Source organism: Lepidochelys kempii, chromosome 1, assembly GCF_965140265.1.
Source record: "Lepidochelys kempii isolate rLepKem1 chromosome 1, rLepKem1.hap2, whole genome shotgun sequence".
Lineage (NCBI taxonomy): Eukaryota > Metazoa > Chordata > Testudines > Cheloniidae > Lepidochelys > Lepidochelys kempii.
Window position 1 is genome coordinate 274,073,287 of NC_133256.1, and position 15,960 is coordinate 274,089,246.

Below are 15,960 nucleotides of genomic sequence, written 5' to 3' on the forward strand. Positions count from 1 at the left end.
AAAGCAAGGACTCCTCTCAGAAGTCTGCATCCACTGTGGTACCTTCTTCTTTGGGTCACAGCCACAAGAACCACTCCAGTAGTACCTCAGCTCAGTCCCTGGCACTGTCCTCTGCTCACATTCCTACACGGTGCATGAACCACACCTCCGTATTATTTCCAGTGCTGCCCCAGGCTATGATGGAGCAGTCCCTGGGCTCCCCAGTACCAGCCACATTCCTCTCACATGACCTCTGGGTCTCAGAAGAACCAGACTCTCCCCTCCTAAGGGGGCACGGAGAGGGACTTTCTGTAGTTATGTCCCGCCCATCAGAGCTGAAGCCCCCATTTGTGCTACTACACCCTAGCACAGTCTCCCATCCACCAGTACAGGCTTGACTGCCTGCCCCTCCTTGGACTGCAGTACCAACACAAGCCCTGGTACTGACATTGAGGGCTCCCCCTTTAACACTGCAGAAAATATGTCATCGGACTTGGATATCTCTGACCAGGATTCTATCTCTGCTTTTCCAACCCTCTCTGGAGATGTTTCCAGATGAGGAGTCTCAGTCCACAATTCATAAATGCTCTTGTTACCCCTGGCCAGAGCAATCCTCGGGTTCTACCCACGTCCCCTATGCACCATCGCAGTGGGCATTTTGGTACCCAGGGCACCTTACATCAACTATTATAGGGTGCCTGCCTGTAAAAGGCAACATGCTCACCAACGTCCCCCCGTACCATAGCATAGCTGGCACTACAATAGCTTTCCATTAAAACAGGATCCCCTGCAAACATCCAGCCTTTCATGTGGGGTGGGGGTGATTCCTTAAAAGACTAGGAAAATGACATTTCCTCATATTCAGGTCCTGATACAAATCCCAGTGAAGTCAATGGTGTCTATTGATTTCAGGGGGCTTTGGAACAAGCCCTTAGCAAAATTCAGGTTGGAAAATGGTAAGACGTTTTTGCCCTTATGCCATAGCTAGTGGGAGAAAGAAGTACATGTAGTACATGCTAGTGCACTGATGCTGACTCTCCTAGCGGAGTCAGCGTCCTCAGGAGCTTTTCTCACTTCCTTCAGTTTTGTGAACTGCCAGACCCCTGCCACCTCACTGCAGCTTCCTGTTGGCCTTTTAGAGAAATCACCTGATCTCTCCCAGGCGCGCTCCTTAGCAATCTGTGTTGGCTAGCTGCATGCCTTCCAGCACATAAGAGGAGAGCCACCTGTTACATGTAGAAATCCTTTTGTGTAATGCAGACTGAAAAGTATAATATGCATTGTAGGGCTGTGTGATGCTCTGAAACTCAGGGGAACACCCGGCACCCCCATGTTCATCCTTATAATATGACTGTGTGGTATCCAATGCAAAGTTTGTCATCTTGGGTGTCTTTGGAAGGCTCATGATGCACTGGGCATTGTTGTTATAGTAATGTTCTAGGTAGTAATTTCATGTATATAGTTATGAGTCTGAAAACGTGTCTTCATGGCTTAAAACAAGCCCAGGCAAAACTCTTCAGGAACAGAGGCCTAGGCAAAACTCTCCAGGAGTAGAGGGGCAGTTCACACCTCATCAGGGCATGTATGGGGTAAACCCAGCACAGCCTCACAGGAACAAAGGTTGCAACAAAGAATCTGTCGGACTCTCGAGTGAGTCACCCCCGTTCCCTTGGTCAGTTTGGAACTATGATGAGGTAATGCTCACCTGACTCTGAAGGGGCTGGGGAATCCAAGAGGGAAGAAAGGACATGATAAAAGGGAGAGACGTTTGCCATGCTCTCGCTCTCTTTCATCTCCATCTATAGACACCACCACCAAGCGACTGAAATGCTGATCGAAGGCGAGAGCCTGGCTGAAGGGCAACCAGCCCGCCTGGGGTGAGAAGCATCTAAGTTTGTAAGGGCACTGAAAGTGTTAAGATCAGCTTAGAATGTGTTTTGCTTTTATTTCATTTGACCAAATCTGACTTGTTGTGCTTTGACTTATAATCACTTAAAATCTATTTTTTGTAGTTAATAAATGTGTTTGTTTATTCTGCCTGAAACAGTGCGTTTGGTTTGAAGCGTGTCAAAGACTCCCGCTGGGATAACAAGTCTGGTAGATATCCATTTCTTTGTTAAATTGACAAACTCATATAAGCTTGCAGCATCCAGCAGGCACAACTGGACACTACAAGACAGAGGTTCCTACAGTTGTGTCTGGGACCGGAGACATTGGCTAGTGCCATTTGGTTGCACAATCTAAGCAGCAGGTGGCCCAAAGTGCTCACTCATGTAGCTGGGAGCTGCTTACTTGCTAGAGACTGTGTGTGAACAGCCCAGGAGTGGGGGTTCTTACAGCAGAGCAGGGTAAGGCTGGCTCCCAGAGTCAAGGATTTGAGTGACCTAGCAGATCACTGGTCCAGATAACACTAGGGGAATGGCACAGGCTAAATTATTGAAAAACTTCTTAAATTATTATTTCTCTTAAAACAAGAAGCAATTTTTTTCAAAAATCAATAAGAATATCCATCTATAATCTAATGTGCTTCTCAAAGTCGTTATAGTCAACACATGGCATGCTCTCTTTGGGTGTTTCTCTTGGAGAACCATATTCAGTGGTGATATATTACAGGGTACTGTGTTGTACTTTATCTAATTGAAATTGTACACTAGGACTAGCTGAACATTTTCCACATGGGTTTCCAATTAAATATTTTTAAGTAGCTTCCTTCCGTGGAAATGTTTGACTTTTTTGTTAAACTCAAACATATGCAAGTAAAATATTTTGGCCAAAACCTGTAATATTTTTCTTTAGAAATGTTGCTGAAGTGCTTGATGTCCCCAGTCTCCTCTATGGGTTTAGCTCCCCAGTCACTCTGCATTTCCAATGATTCACCACTCCCAGGGACATCCCTCTGCTCTCCTGGAGGGGAGACCCAGGTACATCATGGGAGTTGTAGTCTGACCATAGTTGTAGTCTATAGAGGCAAATGGGAACATGAATGAGGTACCCAAATCCCAGCTTCCATGGGGCAGCAAGGCAGCATTTCCACGCTACAATTTGATGTTTTTTGAATTTCTGCTGAAAAATTGAAATTGTCTGTAGAAGAAAAACAAACAAAACCCATCTTTTTTGACCAGCTCTACATGTCTGCAAAAATAGTTATGATGCTACAGACACACCAGTTTAATTGGCTTGCTTTTTATAAATTGGGTACCATACACATTTTTAGATCCAGGTTTAACAGTGAAAGCATTGCAGAAATGAGATATTACTTTAATGTTAAAACATCTGGAATATTTGCCACATTGTTCTCAATTTCTTTGGCCCTGTCTGACAACTAACAATGCTTTCTGATTAATTTCATGCTAACAGCTGATAATGCAGGAATCAGGTACAGTGTAGAGGCATCATGTGTGCGTACAGCATTACCTGGATGTGGCATTAAACTCACAAAACTCTACTTGTTGAAAAACTAACACCTTGATTTTGGTCTAAAATTCTTTTCACAAAAACAATATTTCCATAAAAAGTGAGTTCATCAGTTTAGGCAGTGTGTAATGGGTTCACAAACTAAGGGATGACATTCTGCCTGGCCCTAATGAGCTGTGCAGTAACAGAGAGGGTATATGGAGAGTTCCCTACTTTGGTTAAGGCCTAGGCAGCACTGCAGCTCTGTGCATCAGATGGACTGCTCCCTCCCTACTCTGATGGTCGGAGGGTGAGGGGAGTCAAACGGGGAAGAGAAGAAGTAGGGTCATGGCACCACTGACCCCCATGCACTGGCCAGAGGTCAGGAATCAGGGCATGTAGCCCAGTTTGTCTCCAGGCAGTCTCACCAGTACAGCTGGCCTGTAGCAGGATGCTGCCCCTGCTTTGAGACCCTCCTGGCCTGCTACTCTGCTTGCTCCAGTTCCTGACCTCTGGCTTGACCCTTCGCTCCAGCTGTGGACTACTGACTCCAGCTCTGAGTCCAGCCCTTGGTTGCTCTGACCACAAGGCTACACTTTCCTTGTCCCAGTAACCTTATGTAACCAGAAGAGTAGGAAATACAGAGGGGGATTATGTTGTTCCCCATAAAGAATGCTTCTTGGGATCCTCTGACATCAGTGTAACTCCTCAGCTTCCCTCCCTCCCCCCCCCCACCCCAGTATGGACTGTGCCTAAAAGTATGGCCATTAAAGATTTTCAGTTTTTAACTATGTAATTCACAGGTGACTGGGAGATTGTTCCCCTTCTTTTGCTCCAGTTAAGGTAAAAGCATGAGAATTCTAAAAGTTTGTTAGGGGAGGAGATCAGGTCCTAGTGACTCTTTTACTACTCAGTCTCTCCTGCTCTCAGTTCAGTCCTATGGATCCATCGTCTGTGCTATCCTCATTCTCTCAACTATTCCTTCAGCTTCTCTTTGGTCGTTGTAAATCATCCTTCCTTCCACCCGCCATTCACCTCAGGGTTCAATTTGCCACCCCCTCCTCTCCTTCCTCTGAACTCATTCCTCCTAGTTCACTCTCTGTTTCCACTATTTTGGTGATGACTCACAAATATCTCTGTCCTTGACCTCTCCTTATCTCCCCAGTCTTGAATCTCTGCCTGCCTGTAAGACCTTGCTCCTGGGAATTCTGTGCCAAAAAGTTTAAAATTCGGTGCCAAAAAATTAAAAAATCATGTGTACAATATTTTAAAATGCTGCAAAATGCTGCAAATTTTGTCAGATAAATGTGGCTCCAGCATGGTAGTGGGAAGCACAGACCACTGACTCCACTGAGGTGGGAGATCACCCTGAATCCCCCACCTCCCCTGGTACAGGGACTCAACAGTGAGGCTGCATCTCACCCTGACACAGTGCAAGGGCTGGGCCTACCCCAGAAACACCCCAGGGCCCTGCCCCTCTGCACTAGGTGCACCAGGTGTGGGTGGGCAGGCTCAGCCCAGCAGGATCCAAGTGTGGGGGGGGATGCAAGTGTGGGGTGAGAGGTTTCTGTGTGAGCCAATCTGGTTGCGGGCAGCTCAGTGGGAGATCTGGATGCACAGGGGCTCATTGGAGGGTTCCGGATGCAGGGGCAGTGGGATTCTGCAGGGGATCCAGGTGAAGGTGGCTGGGGCTCAATGGGGGAGGGTCTAGGTTTGGGGAGATGGGGCTCAGTGGGGAGAGATTGGGGTTTGGGGGGGGTCTGGGTTCTGGGGAAGTGGGGCTTGATGGGGTGGGGGTCCAGATGCAGCTGCTTGGGGATCAGTGGGGTGGGGGTCTGAGTGAGAGGGCTTGGCTGGGGTGGGGGTCCAGATGTAGCAGGGTAGGACTTGTCAGGGTGAGGGTTCAATGGGCCTACTTAACTGGGGAGTCTCAGCTGTGCCAAGGGGATGCTGCATGCCGGGCTCCTGCTTCCCCCTGCAATTCCCCTATCCCATTTTCTTCTGCATTCCCCTCCCCTCATTCTCACTTTCCTTTCCCCCTGCCCTGTTCCACCCCCTTCCTTCCCCACTGCCTCTTCCCCCACTCCCATTTAGCCAGACCCAGCACGGGCACTCACTGTTGCACAGGAAGGCTCTCAGCACACAGAAGGGGAGCACGACTGGCAGTAGGACTCACGAGGAGGTGTTCCGCTGCAGAGTCAATGGAGCCCAGATGCAGCCTCCTGCAGCTGGGCATCTCTGCACTTGCAGAAATGGGTGGGGGGGCAGTGGCACATAACCCCATGTTCCCCCCATGCCTTGCCTTTGTTTGGGGGGGGGGGGGCAGTCCCTCCCAAAAACTGTGCCCATGGTCATTCCCCCACCCCTACACACACACCTTCACTTTGCTTCCCTGCCATTTTCTTCAGGGAAGCACAGGAATTCTGCAGGGTGGGGAGGAGGGTTTCTACGGGCATGCAATCATTCGGAATCCCCCCAGGAGTAAAACCTGATCTACCCTAGAAAATCAGGTTGGCTTCATTATGTTGGTTGGAGTGCGAAGTGATGTAGTTAAAATGACCTAAGTCTTCTAGCTACTGCCTCTCGGGAAGGTGGATTATCTGTGCTGACGGGAACACCCTTCCCATCAGCGTAGGTGGTGTCCACACTGTAACACTACAGCTGCAGTGCTGCAGCTATGCCACTGTAGCCTATCAAGTGTAGACAAGCCCTGAGATGTCTCACCCTGCATGTCTCACCTCACTTTCTTTCCCTTCTTTCTCCCTAATTGATAGCTGAACTGTCCTCCTCATCTCTGAGGCTCACAATCTGTCAAGTTCCTTTGTCATTTACCCGACCATCCAGGCTTTTGCCAAGTCCTGTCAGCTCCTCCTCTATATTATATTTCCAAAACCCATTCCTTCCTCTGTCACAGCTGATAAAACATATCCAGTGGTATTGCTGATTCATTAGGTGGCACTCTGTCCTCCAAGTCAATACATTTTCTCAGTCATTAGTCATCTATTGAATTGATTAATGTAACCTTCTCTGCAGCATCCCTAATTTTTTAATCTCTATTCTGTCTAAAACTCTAGAGTGAAAATAACCCTTTCCCCACTACTTTGTCTCTCCCTCCTTGAATCTCTTCATGGACTTTGTCCTATATGATTCAAGCTCTTCAGCCTCACCTTTGCATATCTATACAGTTCTGCACCTCCTTACACTTCAGCTTGTTTCTTCCTACACTCCCCCTTGAATACTTTACTCTGCCTAGTCTGTTTTTTTTCCCAAGCAGTCATCTCAATATTCAAATCTCTTCTTCAAGCCCACTTATTTTGCCTAGCCTTCCTTCACTACTAACTATGATAAAGTCTTTGCCTGCCCACATGCATCTTTCTTTAATTGTCAGTACAGTGCAGTATCTAGATTGTAAATTCCCTGGACATGAAATTTTTTAAACTACATGTTTTGTACCATGTGCTGCTATAGAAGTAACACCCAGTACAAAGAGGGGATTGCTTAATCACATGTAACCTACCCCTAGTTAGATTTGTTAGTCTCATCTGAACTAAGGCACTCTACCTTCCGTTCCCCAACACCAATTTTACTTCTTGCTGCCAGTGCCAGCAAACCTCATGCGTGTCAGCTTCAAACATTTTACATATATGTACTTCCAAGCTTTCAGTAAGACAGACAGTGAATCTTGTTGGAAGTCTATCTAAACCCCATGGAATAGTCTATACATTACAATTTTCCAGTTCACTGCCAACCATATCTGCAAATATATACAATTACATTGGTGTTCTTATTTTTTGTCTTGTATGGAAAAACCATGACACATGCTAACACAAGTGTTGCAGACCCTCATGTAGAATTTAATATTAACCATGTAAAAAAATCATTTACATTTTGGCTAGATTTTTCTTTCTGGAATCTTTTGTTCTGTGTGGATCACATACTTCATAAAGAGACTTGAACACAGCCTTTGGGGCTTCAAGTGTAGCCTTCCAAAAAGAAAAGCAGAAAAACAAATTGGACAAGCATTAAGAAATGCAAGCACAGCAACTCAGCTACACAATGGCAGAACAGTACATCAGAAGGCTGATGTGTAGGGATTCTGCTTCAGAGAGCCTTAGTCAAATGAGGGATTGTAATAAAGTTCACCAGGGGTTTGAAAATCCAACCATGCGTATTTGTGTGTGTTCTCTGGGTTTTGCAGATATTGTAAATGTGGCAATGGGTAGGTTGTATTGTACTTCCAAAAACAGGAACTTTGTAGTGACAGGCAAAGCTGTATGGCTGATTTGGAAATGTTATTACTATACATTAATAATTCAGTTGTCATTTCTGACAGTCATCAGTTCCTCTGCAAATAAGCAACTTTTCTTGAGTTTTTGAGATGTAGCACTCAAATACATAAGAAGTGGAACACAGGTACCAAAACACACATCCCTGCTACATCATTGTACTTACCATCTGTCGATAGCTTGTTTGCTGTATTGATTAGCTGAGGCTAGATCATAGCTGGCTGTAATGTGGCCACACAGAGGGATGACGGGGGTTGAGATTAGGCCTTAGAAATCATGGAGCACAAGTTGCTGAGAGGTGTCCAAAAAGGTCTGAGATTTTCATTGATTTCATTGGGAGTAGGATTTGACTCATAAAGAAGAGACTCTTTTTAAAAGATGGTGGTTTTTTTTAAATCATGTAATACTTAAATTTGTGCTTCGCTGTATTGATTGTGTAAGAGAAAGTGAAGAATTGGAATGTGAAAATCAATCTTGACCTCGGTATTATTGCACAATTTCCCAGAGTTACAGATCCAATAAAGAGCAGTTTTTCATCATTGTAACTTCATGAGATTGTGTATCTCAAAACAGCTGAAAAGAGAATGAACTAAGATTGTCAAAAGACACCTGTTCATGATGCCTAAACTTTGACAAATCAAGAAGAAATTCAGATGTAAACTTTAGCAGGGATATGGGGACTAGAGAAAAAGAATCAGGCAAGCACAAGTCATCTTTAGAATAGAAAAGAAAATTAAAAGTCACAAATGCATTTATTAATGAACATGAAATCCTTCAGGATTGATTTCAAAAGCAGTTGCATTTATATAGCTTAGATGTCTATCTAATTACATATGAAAAGGGGAGAAGTAAACACATAGGTACTAAAAAATACACATACAAACTAGTGGTTGTGGCATTGGATGCTGAGTTCAGGCCCTCTTAAAAATCAGGGCTTCAGCCTTTTTTGGCTTTAGTAATGGTGACTATTTATTATGTTTAAATATCTTAAAGCCTGTTGTCATGTTACTATGGAAAGAGCCAAAGCTGTTTTTGTTTTGTTTTGTTTTTTCAGAAGAGGCTGACTGAATTCACATACGCCGGGAACAAATACTAAGTTTTCTTCTGACAAATGTCACTTCCACCGTGTTCAGCTATACAGTGTTAGAAGCTGGAAATTGAACTGTAACAAAAAAACAGTTCTGGGAAAATGCAGGGAATGTTTCCTAAAAGCATATACTGTAAGTATGCTAAACAAAGCAATACATTAATAATAAACTGATTGGGAGAAATACAGATAACGAAGCATGTTGATCTGACAGCAAATGTGTGTGCATCCTGCCATCTAGTGTTTGTAAGAGCAAGTGTCAGCACATTGTCTGGAGAACATATTGTATATGATAAATTTGTTAAGTCATAACTGTGGCATCCTTCTCTTCAGTCTGTTTAATTGGTATGAATCTATAACTGGCTCTTATGTACAAACAAAATCCTTGAAAATGTACTTTGTTGTATCCTTCAAATTACTGTGAACACTATTTGCCAATGAACCGTTATGTTCATTGTTATAATGATTTCCATATTAAATGTGCCCAGTAAAAATATGGAGGTTTTCTTCTAAAAGCCTGTCCTGCAAATTGAGCCTGTGCTCTGACACAAGCTGCATGCTTTTCATCTTACACATCATCACCACTAATAAAATTTCTGTAGTCCTTCACTTATACTTCTGCAACCCCATTGTCTGCAATTTATGATAGTCCAATGATACAAATAATCGACTGATGACTGCCTGGAAATAATTATGTCCATGATGCACAATATGGATCAGAATCTGCAGCTCATAGCAGTGTTGGCTGCGCAGGACTATGTGAAGTAAAGCAGGAAATGTTTAGTGCTGTACCTCAGGTCAGCAAATACGACTCTGAGCGCACACACAGAGTAACCTAGTGAGTAAGAAGGTGCCATTGGTACAATAATTTTTCAGAGGCAAACTTCACTTTAATGCTTGAAGGTGCATTGCCCCATCTAAAATTTTGACCCCAGAGTTGCTGATATCTCTAACATCCATGTGTTCAAACATACTTGAACTTTTGAGAATCAGGCTAGCCCTTGCCAGATTCTGAACAGAGACTGTGTTTAAATCTATTCATATGTGAATTTGTGAATTTCTCATTCCCATCCCACCCTTTAAAAACAATAATTTTGAGGAAAGGGACAATGTATCCCCTTCAATATCTATAAGTGATGTCTACTTTAAAAAAGTCCTTTTGAATATTATTATGACATTACCTACTATTAGTAAAAAGGGCAAAATTTTGGTGGAGCTACTGTCACTTCCCTCCAAATTGCTAAGGGATCCTCATATAACAATTTGAGGGAACCCACAGACCATGTCACTGTACACATTCTAGTTGCCAATTGTAAGCAGGGCAATAAAATCATTTAATCAACAATGTATCACTTCATATTCAGGTAGGATTTTCTTACCTCCTGTACTCAGTCTACTGATGTAGCATTTCTTAAAAAAGAAAAAAGCAGAAACAAAAACCCACTTTCTTTACTGCTTCATCACTTTGCACCAGGTTCCTAGGACTATCCCCAACCCCTCTTGAATTCTCTAACCCACGTACTGCGCAAAAATTTTTTGATATATTTTCAGACCTGGGTCAGCGGCATGAGAATTATTACTTTTGTGACTCATTTCTTTGTAATTTCATATGTAATGAAAGTAAGCAAGCTATCCAGGCATGGAAATGAAACTATGTATGATACAGATAGATATATTTCTCAGCATGTGGTAGGATATTAACATGCAATGAACTATAAAGATGGAATTGCAATGTCATTTTCTTACCTAAATTTCAAGTTTAAAAAAAATACTTTGTGCATTTTTTTCATCTTCAAAATATTGGCCTGCTCCAAAACAAACAAACAAGCCTGCAAAATACTATCAGCTGTTAATACAAAATGAATAATTAAAGGCATAGGAAAGCCAGGTTAGAATGCAACATTTTCCTGCTAGAGGGAAAAATAAGCTATACTCCATGATCTCTACCAAAGACTCATCTACTAGTCCATTTGTTTTCCAGCATATTTCACTGGAAAACAAATTACTGGTATTACAAACATTGCCCTTTTTGTGTTACTTTCTGGGGACAAAATTTGGTAGAGTCCTGGTACTTGTTTTCATAAATAATTAGGATGGGAGAAAACAATGTGATGCTCTAAATATAGTCTCATTGGGCCATTTGAGCAGCTCAAGATCACCAAGTTATAGAAACAGCCTAGATGTTCTCTCTGTTCCTCCATCATATCCCCTATACCCGGAATGGTGGTGGTGTAATTCTCCCATAGCTGGTTAACCTGGTTTCCTAGATACTTTGGATTTGAGTAGTGGATGTGTCTCATTCATTGAATATTGACATTCACTCATTTTTATTTCCTTATTTATCTTATCGTGTTGTTCTTATTCTTATAAGAGTTTAAAAAGTCTGTCGTACACACATAACTTCCTTATTCCAAAGCTCATCTTTTTGTCGATATGGGCTAATGTTGATGGTGAACTGTTTGCTATTATTAATACCTTGTGTGTATGTCTCACGTTATTTAGGATCTAGTGGAGTCATTCTTCAAAATGTTTGATATGTTTAAACAGTTTAGCAGAGAAAATATGGATTGTAATTTTCATTTCCAGGGTTTTTTTTATGTTATTCATCCTGAAAGTTCTCAAAATGAATGTGCAAAATCTTTGACAAATTTCCACACATGCTTAGATCTATTTTCTATCAGCTTGGATATCTATTGGCATGTCAATATTTATTTTTGTATGTGCAATTTAACAACGCATAGACCATTTTTTGCCTCAATTTAAGAAAACACAGCCCCATACAGTACGTTCATATATAGTAGGGGTGGCCAACCTTTGGATCCGGAGTCACATGTGGCTCTTCAGAAGTTAATATGTGGATTGTTGTATAGGCACCAACTCTGGGGCTGGAGCTACAGACGCAAACTTTCCAGTATGCCGGGGGGTGCTCACTGCTCAACCCCCTGCTCTGCCCCCTCTCCACCCTTTCCTGCCCCCTTCCCTGAGCCTGCCGTGCCTTTGCTCCTCCCCCCAGCAAGAGCCTCCTGCATGCCATGAAACAGCTAATCGGGAGGTGCGGGGGGTGAGAGGAGGAGGTGCTGATCAGCGGGGTTTCCAGTGGGTGGGAAACGGGCGGGGGGAGCTGATGTGGGGCTGCTGACATATTACTGTGGCTCTTTGGCAATGTACATTGGTAAATTCTGGCTCCTTCTCAGGCTCAAGTTGGCCACCCCGATATATAAGCTCAGTGAGTGAAACTTGGTTGAATAATTAACAAAATGTAATGGACAGTATCTTAAAGAGAAATGGTCTTTCTGATTTAAACTAGACATGGATATGAGCCACAAACATGGAATCTGGTTTCAGGTTCAGAATCCCTGAAAATGTGGGACTGTTTGAATTAGGGGTTTTTTTTTTAGTTCATGGCCATCTCTAATTCAAACACATGAAGTAATGCACATGCTAATGGCTGTGATTTGGTCTCTAAGTGGTTGTGTTCTATACGTATTCAAAGAATTTAGTAATGTTGTATTTTTCTCTCCTAGGAGACCCTGTATGTTTTTCTTCACATGAAGCTCACTTTGAAATATTTGGATAAAATGAGATGCTTACGGAAACGATCAGCAGTATCATTCTTAGGAGTCCTTGTCATTTGCCTGCTCTTCATGAACTTGTACATTGAAGATGGTTATGTCTTGGTAAGTTTCTTAGGTGGAAGAAATGGGGTCATGGAACAAGCACAGAGTACAAGGTACCACAAGTACTCAGCCAAATTAGAAAATGGCTGGAAGTCAAAATGACAGTTGCAACTCTCCTGGTTTAGTGGGCTGTTCATGAGTCTCCTCAAAATGACTCATATTACATATATATATATATATATATATATATATATATATATATATATATATGAGAGGGTGCCATTAAAATCTTGATGTTTTCTTCTTATAGAAGTAACATATATCACAGTATTTCCCACTGTCCGTGTAAGAAGCACTGCAGACATGACAAGTAAGGTATCTAGCACAGTGTGGAGCCATACCTCTTGAATGTTCTCCATTTTAGTCACAAAATTATCTCCATTCTGCACACATTTGGATTTCCCTCATTTTAATTCTTGAAAATTATTTACGTCTGAGGTAATCGTGTGAACTAAAAGACCCAGGTTCAGTCCCTGTTGATAATGACCCACCCAGGGGCGTGGCATTACACATACAACTAATGCGACAGAAGACTCAATTACACAACAGGAATTAATCCCACATCATTTTCATTTTCTTGCATGAATATTTGTTTTTCAGTGTCTCATTTTGAGTCTCTGTCGTGCCATGTGTCCCAAATTTGGGCCTTTGGCAGGTGGAAAGGTATTGATGGGAACCTCAAAGTTTTCATGGTACCTGTTGTAAACTTATGATTTAAAGGTAGGATTTCCTAAAGCACCTGAATCAGTAGCTTCAATCACTAAACTAGTGATAATGTGATGTAACTCTACAGTTTGCGCTGGACATATGCCACAATTTAAGGTCAAATGACTTCTGAGATACTAATGGTAGTATGGACATTGAGAGTTGGACAACATCTGAAAGGAGACAACTGTTTAAGGCCTAGCTCTTGCAGTCACATGAGTAAAGATAAGCATGAAACAACATGATCTGTGGAACAGGGTATTGGATTTGGAGTCAGAAGACCTGGTTTCTCTTACTAGGTCTGCCACTGACCTGCTTGAACAAATCACAAGTCACTTTACTCCTCCGTACCTCTGTTTCCACTCCCATTCTTTGTCTTGTATATTAAGAACATACATTAGTGGGGGAGGGGGGTACATTTTTGTCTGTTACTATGAAACTAGCACAATGGAGTCCCACTCAGCCTGTAGTCAGTACTGTAATACAAGTAAGTTATAATAAATATATAAGGATTTTCAATATCAGGGCCAAAGACATTAATAGGCAATGTTCAATAATATCAAACTTATGCTAAATTGAAATTGTGATTTTAAAAAAGTGATATTACTATATTATCACTGCTAGCCAATTCATTTTCAAGTAATCCAAAAGAGAATCCCTGTTTTTTGGTATGCCACTCCACTTTTTGATATATTGCTTCCCCTAGTGACATTGTTTGCATTGAGATTTTGTACAGTATCTTATTTATTCATTGTCTCTTAGTTGTGGTAATATTTGACCTGGCTCATGCCATATTTTCTCCCCGTGTCACCCACCCTGATGCTTCTCTTGCTTCTGCTAATTGCTTCAAATTCCCCCCAGATGCTTCTGAAAGTGCATCTTTTTGGTTCGTTTTTTAAATCCTTTTCTGTCCTGTTTGCCGACTCCAGCAATGTCTTATTCTTAATTTTTTTTTTACATTCACTTCCTTTTATTATTTTTCTCATCACAAATCTGACATGTTTGAGCTCATGTAGCTCCCAGCCAAGTCTTTTACTTTCTCCTGACAGTTTTCCCAGATTTCCTGATACCTTTATGGTCCATCAACCATTTTTCAAATGTGTTAGGCTGTTGGCTTTTTTATGTTATTTATTTTATTTTATTTTATTTTCTACATCCCTGACCACATTTGACAGCTCCCCTGGTCCATCTCATGTTTTCTTTGCTAAAGGAGTAGATCAGCAGTTTAAATGTGGGAGTTTAGAAATAATATGCCAAATAGTTCCCTTGCAGGAAAAAAACACATGTAGGGAACCGGGAACTCTCTGCAAGGCTCTCCCTGACTCCCTATATGTGTGGAGTAGCACTGCCTGAGGCTCTCCTGCTAGTCACTGCCTCTGGAAAGTGCCCTTAAGTTAGCTGATGAGGGAATGATGCCCATCCCCAGTCCTTCCCCAGCTACCTTTCTCAGATACCCAGCCCAATGGAGAACAAGGCTATGAGTCCCCCTCCCCCATATTGAGTGTGAAATTCTTTGCATTTTTCATTAACATGGACTGTGAAAGTGTGGCTGGCCCCTTTAAGTGAAGCAGGTCCCGCTCCCCTATGCCAGAACAGTTGCTCCCAATGGGTATGTCTACATTGCAATTAAACACCCAGGCCTGGCCTGTGCCATTGGACTCGGGCTCACATGGCTCATGCTGCGGGGCTGTAAATTCGCAGTGTAGATGCTCAGGAGATCCACAAGGGGCAAGGACCCCAGAACTGGGGCTCCAGCCTGAGCCTGAACATCTACACTGCAGTTTTAGAGTTCTACAGCCTGAGGCCAGTCATCTGGGTCAGCCAGGGGTGTTTAATTGCAAAGAAGACAGAGAGAATTTGGCTAATTGAGAGGGCAAGGCACCACCTGGGGCTATGTAGTGCTAGATTGTCAGTAAGGAAGGGGGAACAGGAGCAGTAGGGAGACCCCTTTGGGAGCCAGTGGGAACCTGCTGGGGAGAAAACCTGGGGGGTACTCAGCTAAAAAAGCAAGGAAGGACTTTTTTAGTCCTTGCAAGAAGGACTGAAACAGGCAAGGGGGGAAATGACCTTGGATCTGTAGCCTAGGGTGAGCTGAAGAGCTGTGCCTGTTTTTGTGTTTGGAAAACAAAACCATGCCTGGGAAGAGAGGCTTGGAGTGGCAGTGAGTCTTTGTGGGCTGGAGACAAGCCAGCACCTTACAGAGACCATTTCCCTTCTCCCTCCGCCCCCCAAAAGTGAAAAATGTTGATTTTGGGGGCTTTCAAATTTCATTCAGAATCTCTCGCATGTCTCCAGTAGAATCCACTCACTATTGCTGCGTAAAAGTGTTGACTTTCTTGTGGGTATTGAAGTGGGAACAGAAATCTCCATTTCAAGGCATGAGCCCACTGGGGGATAGTGCAGCAAAGACAACTTTGCTTAAGCAGCCTTAGTGATACAACTACAGTTCATGTACGTGATGTGCAGCATTGACACACATTGGCAGGGCAATGTGGGAATGCTGAAATTGCAGCTGTGTGTGCTGATCCTGATCAATGGATCCAGAAACTTTCATGTTTCAGAGGAACAGCCGTGTTAGTCTGTATTCGCAAAAAGAAAAGGAGTACTTGTGGCACCTTAGAGACTAACCAATTTATTTGAGCATGAGCTTTCGTGAGCTACAGCTCACTTCATCAGATGTTTACCGTGGAAACTGCAGCAGACTTTATATACACACAGAAATCATGAAACAATACCTCCTCCCACCCCACTGAGCAGGACAGTGGGGTGGGAGGAGGTATTGTTTCATGATTTCTGTGTGTATATAAAGTCTGCTGCAGTTTCCACGGTAAAC

General features: G+C 42.9%; 1 protein-coding gene across 10 annotated transcripts in view; it reads left to right on the forward strand.

Annotated features, from left to right (window-relative positions):
* MGAT4C (MGAT4 family member C) overlaps window positions 1-15,960 on the forward strand; it is a 678,608-nt gene that overhangs the window by 656,116 nt on the left and 6,532 nt on the right. For all 10 annotated transcript variants that reach the window (XM_073331101.1, XM_073331129.1, XM_073331158.1 and 7 more), the window contains 2 exons: window positions 8,713-8,878; window positions 12,270-12,422. In XM_073331101.1, coding sequence (XP_073187202.1) covers window positions 12,294-12,422 — 129 coding nt within the window. In that variant the 5' untranslated portion in view covers window positions 8,713-8,878; window positions 12,270-12,293. The remainder of the gene's footprint in view (window positions 1-8,712; window positions 8,879-12,269; window positions 12,423-15,960) is intronic.